General features: G+C 45.7%; 1 protein-coding gene across 1 annotated transcript in view; it reads left to right on the top strand.

Annotated features, from left to right (window-relative positions):
* Window positions 1-736: 736 nt before the first annotated feature.
* Window positions 737-13288, top strand: part of SLCO5A1 (solute carrier organic anion transporter family member 5A1) — a gene marked incomplete at both ends in the record, with an annotated part of 119121 nt that continues 106569 nt past the window's right edge. The window contains one exon of the mRNA XM_082858367.1: window positions 737-1634. Within this exon, the coding sequence (XP_082714493.1) occupies window positions 737-1634 (898 nt within the window). The remainder of the gene's footprint in view (window positions 1635-13288) is intronic.

Raw genomic sequence — 13288 nt, 5'->3', positions numbered from 1 at the left:
GCGGGGGCAGGTCCACGGTAGACAATGAGGGAGGGTCTCTGCCGACCGCCTGCTGCTTATTGTTCCGGCACTAGAGGCTGCAGCCTGTAGCCGCCTCCTCCTCTAGGGCTTCGCTCCTCTTTCATCCCTCGGTCTCACTTGGGACCTTCCGAGTGCCCCAGCGCTGTCCCCCGGGGCGCCGGGACGCCAGTCCCAGCCGCAGCCGCCCTTCGCTGACCGCCCTCTCTCTGCTTTGCAGGTTGGCAGCTTTGCGCCCGAGGGTGTCGCGAGCCGAGGCGTTGAGGACCGAGCGCCTCTGGCCCAGCCAGCCGGGCGGGATGCGGCGCGGGCTGCAGCGCTAACCGCCCCCACGCTGGGCACTGGGCGTACGCGCTCCGGGCTGCAGGCGGAGCGGCGGCGGCGGCGGCGGCGGCGGCGGAGGGGATGCGCCCGGGACGCGCAAGGCTCCTGCCGCGAGCTGCCAACCCGAGGTGGACCCTAAGGGCTCATCGCAGGACCGCGCGGACCCCTGCCCTCCGGGGCACGCGGCTGAGGAGCCTCGGGGCCGCGTCTGCGGTCAGGATGCTCTGGGCACCTCCCTGCTGGTGAGGATGCCCTACTGCGCGGCTCCGCATCCCCAGCCCCGGTCCCTGGTGGGCACGACTGCCTGGGCCCGGCTTCGGCCCCTCCTGCCGGTGGATGAAAAGGGCCGGAGTCCTTGAGTGCGACCGGCTATCGAATCTGAATTCTAAGAGCCATGGAAGGAGGCACTGGGCTGCAGCCCCAGGCGGGAGAGCAGCTGGAGGCCAGCGCCAGAGTAGGAGCGGTCCAAGAGAAGTGCGAACCCGAGACCTTTAGGTCCAAGAGTTTACCCGCCCTGAACAGCGCCTCCTGCAGGCCAGACCTGAATCCTGCCGGAGAAGACTCCAAGCCTGCCTCTGGCCATCAGGAGTTGAAGCCAGGCCCTGGCCCGCGGGCCCCCAGCCCCTCCGCCCCGTCTACGTCGGCGGAGATGGCAGGGCTGGTGGAAAGTCACCACAGGGTGGAAATCGGCAAACCCATATCGGTGTCCTCCACTTTGGCCATGCTCCAGGGCAGAAGGTGCTTCTATGTGGTCCTCACCGATTCCCGTTGTTTCCTGGTTTGCATGTGCTTTCTGACCTTCATCCAGGCGTTAATGGTCTCCGGGTACCTGAGCAGTGTCATCACCACCATCGAAAGGCGCTACAGTCTGAAGAGTTCCGAGTCAGGGCTGCTGGTCAGCTGCTTTGACATCGGGAGCCTGGTGGTGGTAGTGTTCGTCAGCTACTTCGGCGGCCGGGGGCGGCGGCCCCTGTGGCTGGCCGTGGGGGGACTCCTCATTGCCCTGGGGGCCGCCCTTTTCGCTTTACCTCACTTCATCTCGCCCCCCTACCAGATCCAAGAGCTGAACGCCTCGGCGGCCAACTACGGCCTGTGTCAGAATGGCAACTCCTCGGCCACGACGGAGCCTCCCACCTGCCTCAAGGACTCGGGAGGAAACAGTCACTGGGTCTATGTGGCTTTATTCGTTTGCGCGCAGATTCTCATTGGAATGGGCTCCACACCTATTTATACCCTGGGACCAACCTACTTAGACGACAATGTCAAGAAAGAAAATGCATCCTTGTACCTAGGTAAGACTTTCCTCTCAGATAAGCTTGTACTCAAAAATCAAAAGGAAGCACTTTCACATTTTACTGGATGTTGTATATTGTGTATAATATATGGCATTATATCATATATATGCATTAAGCTTCAGTTTATCTTCTTTTTCTTTTTTTTTTTTTGGCCTTAGTGTGGTGTGTTTTCTGTTTGGGAAAGAATCAAATAGTTGAGCGTTCTTTGAACTAATTTTCAGGCTCACACTTGTCTTTTCCCAAGTAATACAAACTTTTAACTGTGGGGTGGTGCTTCTCTCTGTTGCTGCCTATCTTTGGAAAAGCTCGAATTTATCAAGCTTATCTTCTCAAAGCTGTCCTTCTAGAAGGGTCAGGAAGGAATAGAAGTAACTGCTGTGTGTGGAATAAGGTTATTTACTACTTTCATCCACAGCTGCTTCTCATTCCTGCCCCCAAGAGCAGAGTTAGTGGAGAACCCAGACTACATGAAACACACTTTATTGACTTCATATCTGTATTCATTACGTATCATCTGCGTCGCTATTTAAAAAAAACTTGAATGATATCGAATGACTAGGTTATCTTTATACAGAAGCAACATCACAGGTTGTAAAGTTTATCCAAAACGATTTTTGTTGTTGGTTTGAAGACCCTCAGTTACAGGATATTGGGGGAAACATCATTACTATTTTCTGAAAAGCAGTACTCTTGGACAGTGAAAGGGCAGTGAAAGTGATACTCAATGAAGAGGGCTATGCTTTTGCTCAGTATGACTGCTGTCCCCAGAATCGGTTACAGAGGGTGTCTGAGCCATTTATAGTCCCCAGTAACTGGCCCAAATGCATCAGGACAAGAGTTTTATAATTTGTTTTTATTATTAAATGTAAGAGAAAGAAATTTCTATTCAGGCAGGGAGGAATAGCTTCCTTGTTACTTTGCCTCCATGTTTTCTAACATTTGTTGTGACAAATTTTCAAACATCCAGGAAAGCTGAAACAATAGTTCAATGAACGTCAGTATATCTGCCACCTAGACTCAATAATTGTTCACTTTATCATATTTACTTTATCAGTTTGTGTGTGTGTATAGAAATATATATATTTTGGGATGGGAGGTTAAGCCCTTTGAAAGTAATTGTAGACACCTTTAGGCTTCAGCACATATCTTCTGAAAATAAGGACATTCTTTTACATAACTCAGGAGCTTAAACGTCCTAAGAAAGCTAATAACCATTCCATATGGTCATCAAATTCCAGTCCATATTCAAATTTCCTTAATTGTCCACTCAGTCTTTTTTAGCTATATACATTTTCTTTTTTAAAAAAATTTATTACTGATATTTATTTTTTTTAAGTAATTTTAATTAATTAATTAATTAATTTATTGGCTGCGTTGGGTCTTCGTTGCTATACGCGGGCTTTCTCTAGTTGCGGTAAGCAGGGGCTACTCTTCGTTGTGGTGCACGGGCTTCTCATTGCAGTGACTTCTCTTGTTGCTGAGCATGGGCTCTAGGTGCGTGGGCTTCAGTAGTTGTGGCACATGGGCTCAGTAGTTGTGGCTCGCGGGCTCTAGAGCACAGGCTCTGTAGTTGTGGCGCACGGGCTTAGTTGCTCCGCTGCATGTGGGATCTTCCCGGACCAGGGATCTACCCTGTGTCCCCTGCATTGGCAGGCGGATTCTTAACCACTGTGCCAACCAGGGAAGTCTGCTACATACATTTTCAAACCAGGAGACAGTTGAGATTCATTTATACATTGCATTTGGCTGTTTGCCTTCTTAGCATTTGCTAAACTAGAACAGTGCCTCAACTTTTTTCTTTCTCTACCACATAGACTTTTTGAAGTGACAAGGCTAGTTGATTTGTGGAATGTTCCACATTCTAGATTAATCTGATTATTTCCTCGTGGTGTCACTTACCTTGTTCCTCCATTCCCTATATTTCTTGTAAACCGGGAGTTCAAAGGTGTAATTCGATTCAGACGAAGCGTTTTCGGCCAGGCTACTTCACAGGTGACACTCGGTGTTTTCGATTCGATCCATCTGGCCATTCATTAGTGTTGATGAGTTTAATCACTTAGTTGCGTGGGTGATTGCCAGGTCTTTCCATTGCAAACACACATTTCTCTCTTTGAAAATAATCAGCAATCTTTAGAGTGACACCTTGACCCTGTAAATATCCCAATTGTTTTCTTTATTCTTACTGATCTTTTCCTCCATTTACTTTGAAAACTCAGGTCTCCCTTCCATCCCGCTTCTAGGTACCACTGACACAAATCTGCTTCATGAAAAACACAGGCAGAGCCCCACGCAAAGAGAGAACATCCACTAGTAAGAGCCCTGAGATTTAACTTTTCTGGTAGTGGTTGCCCATCAAGAATGAAAAGAGCAAGTATGTATTCTGTGCTGAGCACTGTCCTCCTTATGGGAAGACCGAAAATGAGACCCAATCCCAGCAACTGAGGTGCCTTCAATGTAATGAAGAAATATTTCCAGTTTAAGGTAACAAGCGAAGTGACATGTGAAAGGGGAAGAAAGTTCTACAGATGGGATTTGCTCCCGCCCCCCCCTCCACCTACCGCCTCCTCCTCTCTTTCTTTAGATATTGACTAATAATTGGCTCTTCTGGAAAACATTTTGATGAATGCCTTAGGACACATTCTTTGGGAAACTCATGAGAATTCTGCTTGTTACATGGCTCTGTTTATTACATGGCTCTCAGTAAAACCTCTGGTGGTTTTGAGTACCGGGAATCTTACCTGTATTCTTTGATTTAATGTTCTTAATGGCCTTATGAGATGGGAATTGTTTTCCCTGTTTTATGAATGAGGAAACAAAGGCTCAGAGAGTTTAAGTGGCTTGCGTATGGGCGTCAAACCCACGCCTGTCTGACCCCAGAGACCCTGAACTTCCCTCCACGCCGCATGCTTTTTGGCAAGAGGATCTGAAAGTCAACTGAAACCAAAAGATGGGCCACGTTCAGTAGAGTTCTGAATATGGTGCAGAAGGATGCAGAACTGGCCTAAAGTCATCAAAACATGATCAAAACGAGACCATTCTTTAGACCTTTTAAAGCAGCTTTTACAGGTTACCTCCGTACAAATTCCAATCAGGGAGACTACTATATTCTTAGAACATGAGCAGTGTTAACCCGTTACCACATGGGATTTTTCCTAATAAGTAACGGGTTATATATCTTTGTTATTTTCTGCAAAACTGTTCTTCTATATTACCTTGTCCACTCCCCACCCTTTTCTTAAGTTTTTGGTCAGTCTTTCTAACTGATGACAACCACAGAAGAAGAAGGGGGAAAAAAAGCAGGTAGCAGATTAATAATTGCAGGCAGGAACAAATATCTGAATTAAAGTAGAAACCATTGAAATGGAATGTAAATGTATACCTTAATCTTTTGAAAGTTCCGGTGTTAACATTCTGGCAGCTTTCAGCGTAGAAGAGATGTGGTCGTAGATGAGATCCAGCGGTCTTTGCACCCATTCAATGCCCTAACTCCTTCTGCAAGGAGAGAGGCTCAGCGTTGACCCGGAGCATAGAGAAAGCTTTGTAGTTATGAAGAAGTAAGGTTAGCAAGTGCACCATGGTTTGTAATTGTATCTCAAGGAGAGAGAGAAAGTGTGACCTTTTGCAGGGCAAGATATTCATGAACCAAACAGGGAAGCAAGAGAGAATGGCTAACCAGGTGGGAAAAGGAAGAAAAAGGACGCTTTTCTAGAATAGAAAGCCACAACTCTGATTGGGTGATTTTCAGGATAGGTGAGGATTGGCAATGGGCCAGCCGTTGGCCAAGTGGTGTGGGGACAGCCACCCCACCTCCCTGGTGTGTCCCCTGTCACTTCACACCCCAGAGAAGGGTCGGAGTCGGGACAGTGCCTTAGAAAGAGCACGGACGAGGCCGATCTGTATTTTCGCCTGGCTCTACCAGTGACTGGTCAGGAGACAGATCTGATCGTAGACAAATCCCTTAACTTCTCCCAGCCTCTGTCTCCACCTGGGGATTGTTACATTTGTTTCCCGCACGGTAATATTTTGAGGAGCAAATGGGATTACATGTGGGTAAGCACTGGGCCAACTGGAAGCAGCAGCACTTTGCTGTGTTAGAAGCGAATTCAGACTCATCCTGGAGAGTGGGCAGAGTGAAGAGTGGAAGATAGTCTACTCCATCTGAGCACCAAAACCTTTAAACGTATCTCTTTACAATTGGGAAAAAGGAAAGAAGCATTATGTAGGAAATTAAAACTTTGTATGGGAAATCACTCCTTAGACATTGTACAGGACAATTTTTTTTTTTTTAGAAGATGTTGGGGGTAGGAGTTTATTAATTAATTAATTTATTTTTGCTGTTCTGGGTCTTCGTTTCTGTGCGAGGGCTTTCTCTAGTTGTGGCAAGCGGGGGCCACTCTTCATCGCGGTGCGCGGGCCTCTCACTATCGTGGCCTCTCTTGTTGCGGAGCATGGGCTCCAGACGTGCAGGCTCAGTAGTTGTGGCGCACGGGCCCAGTTGTTCCGTGGCATGTGGGATCCTCCCAGACCTGGTCTTGAACCTGTGTCCCCTGCATTGGCAGGCGGAGTCTTAACCACTGTGCCATCAGGGAAGCCCCATAATCGCACTATTAAATAGACTTACCCATCCAGCCGCCGGCAATGCTGGACCTCAACAGGGTGGCAGCCCTGGGTCTCCCCACGTGACCTGTGGTCGAGGGGTGTGTGTGCAAGACTTGTGCTGAAAAGGAGCAGGGGAGAATTTTTACGCCCCGTGTGCACACTCACCTCCAAGAGGCAAAGAGGAGGAAATGAACTGAGCATCCCAGTTTATTTTCAGATTCATCTGTCACGTTAACCCCCTCCTGCTTTCCCGGGGAGGAGCAGTGATGGGGGCGTGAGGTGGGCCAAGAGAGGAAAGATCGTGTGAATATACACTCTCTTCTGAGACTGCTAACTGGGTATTTATTCTGCTTTAATTTTGCTCATCTTGTTTACAAGGTATTCATCTTTGTAAGCCACATACAGTCCCTTTTGGGAAGTAGGTTCTGTACAAATCATGAATAAATAAAAAAAAAAATCTCCGCTGGAAACTAATACCAGGGAGAGTGACCGTTAAGGGATTTGAGGCAATGATCCAGGGCGTGTGGAGGAATTATTGGGATGGATGCAGGGCAGAGTGAGGAGAGCTGGGTGTTGGTGGCTCGGCCGCTCCTTGCTAGGGTGTTGGTGAGTTTCACATATACCTGGGACAGTTCATCTGTGTCCCAATGAGTACATCTTCTGTACCCTTGACAAGTCCTGAATTTATATCAGCTCCCTGGTTGGTCACCTTTGGCCTCTAAGACAAACTAGTCAGTCTAAGATGCTGACAGATAAACCAACTTCAGATTCTAGCTGAAAAGCAGAAGGGCTTCCTGCATCACTGAGGAAAAGGCAGTGGACGGACAGTGATGTTTTCAGCTCACTTGCAAATAACAGGTGAGCTGTTATGTTATGATACATCTTTAACATTGCTATGGATTCTGTTATCTATGTGGTTCGGTCCTTCTGAAGCTTTAAGGTGTGTGTGTGAATCACCAGGGTGTCTTTTCAAAATGCCGATTCTGCTTCTGGAAGTCTGGGGCGGGGCCTAGGATCCTGCATTTCTAATGTGCTCCCAGGTGAGGCCAGAGCTGCTGGTCAAAGGGTCATGTTTTGAGCAACAAGGGTCTAAAGACCATAGACCTTTGACTTTTCTGATCGGTGGAGAGGTTCCCTCTGGGCTTGGGGTTGCATCCACTGTTGGCAAAACCAGCTGCTGATTGAGCTTCTATCTCATCAGGAAGAATGCTTCCGTCATTTACTGCATTTGTAAAAGCAAGATGTCAGTTTTGGGTGTATCATAAGCTGTGGCAACTTTTCTGAATTCCATCGTGATCGCTGTTGAGTCCACCGAGAGAGTGGCTTGGGACAAAAGATGTTCATTTTGCTATTAACCAAAGGAAGCACCACTTTCTTTTTGTTCTCACCACCCTGGAGGCTCTGGGCTGATGGGTTTCTCTCTGTTGGTGGAACTCTACACGTTAGAGGTAAATCTGTGACCTCTGCAAACCCAGGTGAGCTCCGAGCTCACCTTATAAGGCCCTTTGGTGGGGGAAAGCAAACAAACCCACACACTTGGCTCTGCTTTTTTTTTTTTTTAAATAAATTTATTTATTTATTTATTTTCGGTTGCATTGGGTCTGTTGCTGCGCGTAGGCTTTCTCTAGTTGTGGTGAGCGGGGGCTACTCTTCATTGTGGTGCGCGGGCGTCTCATTGCGGTGGCTTCTCTTGTTGCGGAGCACAGGCTCTAGGCACACGGGCTTCAGTAATTGTGGCACGTGGGCTCAGTAGTTGTGGCTCGTGGGCTCTAGAGCACAGGCTCAGTAGTTGTGGCGCACGGTCTTAGCTGCTCCACGGCATGTGGGATCTTCTCGGACCAGGGCTCGAACCGGTGTCCCCTGCATTGGCAGGTGGATTCTTAACCACTGCACCACTAGGGAAGCCCTTGGGCATCATTTTAAAAAGAAGGAATAGAGATTTTGGAAAAGAAAAATGGAGGCAAAATGGATGTTAGAGTAGGCATTCTAGGAATGAAGGCTTCAGAGAGAAGTGAAGGTGAAGAAACATACCTGGGTGTTTGGATGGTTCTCTTGTGTCTTTTGGGGGAAATATTCGGAAATAGAGACCGTGTGTCCGTGACAATGTGTTCTGCTGTGTTGGGTACTTCTGCCGGAGCTGGTGCTCTCACCCTGTGTTTTCCGTCTCCCTGATCTAGAGAAAAGAGACAGGGATTCCACCCTATCTCCTGGGTGGTCCTCCTCGTCCAAGACCATTCTCAGTATCCAGGCTCTGTATGTTCTGAACCTCAGCTCCCAGTGGTAAACAGCATAGGTTACGGGTCATTCTAAAATGGTGGTTTTCAACTAGAGGTAATTCCCTCCACTCGCAGTGGACACACTTGTTAATGCCTGGAGTCAACTTTGATTGTCAAAATTCGAAGGGGACCTCGTGGCATTTAGTGATATCTTGGCCTATGTTTCTGCTAAACATCGTACATTGCACAGGACAGATCCCACAACAAGGAATTACCCTACAAAAAACTGTCACTAGTGATGCTTTCAACTTTTTTCATCTTAAGCATTCAAGTTACTATGTTATTTTGTGTTTCTTTTTTTGGCAGTGCCCTGCGGCATGCATGATCTTAGTTCCCAGACCAGGGATCGAACCTGTGCCCCCTGTAGTGGAAGCGCAGAGCCCTAACCACTGGATCACCAGGGAATGCCCTATTTTGTGTTTCTTATATCTTGGGACTGGAAGTAGAAACCTCTAGGTCACAGAATTAGAAAGCATTGAACACTTGGATGGAGAAGACCCAGGAAGAACCTGTCTTTGTAAATAGGAAAGCCTTCTAGCAAACAAGAGATAGGAAATAGAGATAAACAGTTCATTACTCATTGCTACATATTACCCAGTAGACAGCATAGTATCTATACGATATTATTTTCTTAGTAGATGATGGGAGATACTGTAGTGTGCCATGGTAGATTATTTTTAGTGGGTGTAAAGATATGAAGGGTTTCATGGTTTTTACTGTGACTTCACTTCCCATCAGCTTAAAAGTCTTTTTTTTTCTGGCTACACCACGCGGCTTGTGGGATCTTAGTTCCCCAGACAGAGATGGAACCCAGGCTCTTGGCAGTGAAAGCGTGGAGTTGTAACCACTGGACCGCCAGGGAATTCCCTAAAAGTTTTTAACCATAGAGATTTTCTAGACATATTTTTGGAGTTGAGACTATTGTAACCCTTGAAGAGGAATGATGTGTGTATGTGTGCGTGACATGTATGTACTAAGGGGAGTGGTATGTCATTTCCCCCTTTATCTGAGCTCTGTTTCAGTGGCGATGGTAAAAGAAAACATCAAGATGAGGAATTCTGGCAAACTATAAAGCAATTAATCAGCATTTTAAAGCAGAACTCACCAGCTAAATAATTGGACCTCAAGAGGAGACGTAGGGTAGATTTAATAAGGCATTTAAGACCTAGAATTTCTCTTAAAAATAAATGAGAGCTTAATTAAATCAAAAGAAAAAGCCTTTGGTATGGTTTCATACATGGGGTCTAACAAGGGCTATTTTTTTTTTTTTTTTTTTTTTTGCGGTACGCGGGCCTCTCACTGTTGTGGCCTCTCCCGTTGCGGAGCACAGGCTCCGGACGCACAGGCTCAGCGGCCATGGCTCACGGGCCCAGCTGCTCCGCGGCATGTGGGATCCTCCCGGACCGGGGCACGAACCCGTGTCCCCTGCATCGGCAGGCGGACTCTCAACCACTGCACCACCAGGCAAGCCCAACAAGGGCTATTTTTAACAGCAAATATTTTTGAATGTTTAATGTATGGCAGGCATTGTGCTGAATGCTTTATCATCTTATTTTATCCTCAGAACAACTCTTATGTGACAGGTACATTTTTTCCCCCTTTTTTTATTGTGGTAAAAAACACATAACATTAAAATTACTCTCAACCATTTTAACTGTACAGTTTAGTAGTGTTCAGTGTATTCCCACTGTTGTGCACTAGATCTCTAATTTGTTTTTCATCTTACAGCACTGAAACTTTATACCCACTAAACACTAATTTCCCCTCTCCTCAGCCCTTGGCAACCACCTTTCTACTTTCTGTTTCTGTGGTTTTGACTACTTTAGATACTTACATGAGTGGAATTACACAGTATTTGTCCCTTTGTGACTGGCTTAGTTCACTCAGCATAATGTCCTTGAGGTTCATCTGTGCTGAAGCATGTGACAGAGTTCCTGCATAATATTACACAGTATGTTTATACCATATTTTAAAATCCATTCATCTGTGGATGGACACTTGGGCTGCTTCCACTTCTTGGCTATTGTGAATAATGCTGCTATGAACGTGGGTGTGCAGATATCTCTCTGAGATCCTGATTTAAATACTTCTGGATATATACCCAGAAATAGGATTGCTGGATCATCTGGTGGCTCTATTTTTCATTTCTTGAGGCACATCCCTACTGTTTTCCATAGTGGCTACACCATTTTACATTCCCACCAATAGTGTATAAGGGTTTGAACTTCTCTGCATCCTCACCAACACTTGTTATTTTCTGTTCTTTTGATAGTGGCCATCCTGATGGGTGTGAGTTGATACCTCATTGTAGTCTTGATCTGCATTTCCCTAATGATTAGTGATGTTGAACATCTTTGCGTGTGCTTTTTGGCCATTTGTATATCTTTGGAGAAATGTCTATTTAAGTCCAGTGCCTTTGTTTTTTTTTTTTTTTTGGTGGTATGCGGGCCTCTCACTGTTGTGGCCTCTCCCGTTGCAGAGCACAGGCTCCGGACGCGCAGGCTCAGCGGCCATGGCTCACGGGCCCAGCCGCTCCGCAGCATGTGGGATCTTCCCGGACCGGGGCACGAACCCATGTCCCCTGCATCGGTAGGCGGACTCTCAACCACTGTGCCACCAGGGAAGCCCCAGTGCCATTTTTTAATCAGATTACTTTTTGTTATTGTTGGCCTGTAGAAAGTCTTCATTTATTCTGGATATCAGACTCATCAGATATATGATTTGCAATTATTTTTCTCCCATTCTGTAGACTGCCTTCTCACTCTGTTGATTGTTTCTTTTAACGTGCAGAAGTTTTTAAGTTTGGTGTAGTCTCATTTGTCTATTTTTTATTTTGTTGTCTGCTTTCAGTGTCATATCCAAGAAATCATTGCCGAATCCAGTGTCTTGAAGTTTTTCCCCTATGTTTTCATCTCGGTAGTTTTAGGCCTGACGTTTAGGTCTTTAATGCAATTTGGGTTAATTTTTGTGTACCGTGTAAGGTAAGGGTCCAACTTCACTCTTCTGCATGTGGATATCCAGTTTCCCAAATCATTTGCTGAAGAGGCTATCCTTTTCCCATTGTGTAGTCTTGGCTTCCTGGTTGAAAATCAGCAGCTACTTTCATTTTTCACATTTTATAGATGAGAAAATCAAGGTTAAGTAATGTGCTCAAGTTCATCTGAAAGGTGGCAAAACCAGCACTCAAGGTCAGTGTTCAAGGCCTGAGCTCTGTTGACATTAGGGGGAGGGGAGGGGGAGGGGGAGGGGAGGGGGGGGAGGAAAACGTTTATAAATTTCTGTTGTGACTCTGGCTCAGTTTCTTAATTTTGTTACGTGTGAAGGAGAGGAGGCGGCAAGGTTAGCGGTTTCTTAGATTCCTGTCATCCCTTCAGTTCTTTAGTTCTGTGCCTTGTTCATCCTGGCTGGATATGATCTTGTTCTGGAACTTGGGACTCAGGTCTGGAGAGGAGTCGTAGCCTGTTCTGTTCTCCTTGAGCCATCGGAATTGAGTCTCTTGGCACTTCCTCCACACCCTGGTGGCTTGAGTGATGTCGCCATGTGACAGTTGTCCCCAGGGAGTCAGACATTCCTTTTACTCCTTTTCCAGGCAGCTGTGTATTACCTGACGGTACATTCAGACTCTTCTTCCCGTCCTGGGAGTTATGATGGCTTTTGAAACTGTCACCCTGCAAAAATGCTAACCCCTGTTACCTAATATAACCTAGAAAGGCAGGTGCAGGTTACTCTTGCTTAAAAGTAAAAACCATAGTCATGTAATTAATATTTTCAGAAGGATGAAATTACATAATTTGCAAGTGTCTGAAACTGAGTTGTGCAGTTCCTGAGTTTCTAGCATCTGAGAGTTCTTAGCTATAATACTTCAATAATAATAATAATTACGATGATGATAGGTTTTGGTCTTATTAGGCGTTTTCCTAAGTTTTTGGCCTTGAGTTCTTATGAAGGACATAGAAGTTTTAAGAGGCTTTTTTTAAAAAGAATGTCTATGTGTGTATAACTGAGTCACTGCTGTACATCAGAGATTGGTACAACATTGTAAATCAACTATATTTCAGTAAAAAAAAAAGATGCTTTTTTTTTTTAGTGAGAAGAGGGGAGAAATTTAAGTGAACAAGATTGTGTAGTGAATTCTAGGCCTAGCATTCTGGTTGTAAATCAGCTTCTGATCAATGTATAAAGATGGACCAACAATCCTGGTTTGCAAAGTGTCTTTATATTATTGGGTGAAATATATTTGCTGGTATTTTGTCTAGAAATATGCTTATGTCCCTGGTGTTTAATTTCAGCTGGAAGGTAAACCTTTCCTGATTTGAACTGCATTTTCATGGCTTTCCTTTAGGTGGAGGGCAGCAGCAACCTTTAACAAGATGCAAAAATCTTCCTGAGATAAATCTCAAAAGTTTCCTACGAGAAAGACTTGACTAAAAAATATATCTCGGAATAATAATTCTGAAATTTAGTTTTGCTGGTATTTAAGATGTCTCTAGTTATTTCATCCTTGTGAAACTTTCAAAAGAAATTAGTTTTCATTTCTTTAATTAGGATTGATGGAAGGCAGTGATAGCTAAATGCAAGACCGGAAGAGAGATGGATGTGCTACCTTCCAGTTGCTGGATTCAGTTTTTTGGGTGTGCAGTGTTCTCCTTTATACATTCTTTCTTTCATTTTAGGTCCTAGAGCCATTGTTGTTAGGGAGAGGCCGGGGGACCCTCACATGGGTTCTTACTGGACACTTATTTATTCACTTATATGACATCTCATACCACTTTGGGA

Source organism: Leucopleurus acutus, assembly GCF_964270905.1.
Source record: "Leucopleurus acutus genome assembly, chromosome: 17".
NCBI lineage: Eukaryota > Metazoa > Chordata > Mammalia > Artiodactyla > Delphinidae > Leucopleurus > Leucopleurus acutus.
This window is presented reverse-complemented; position numbering and strand designations above follow the sequence as displayed.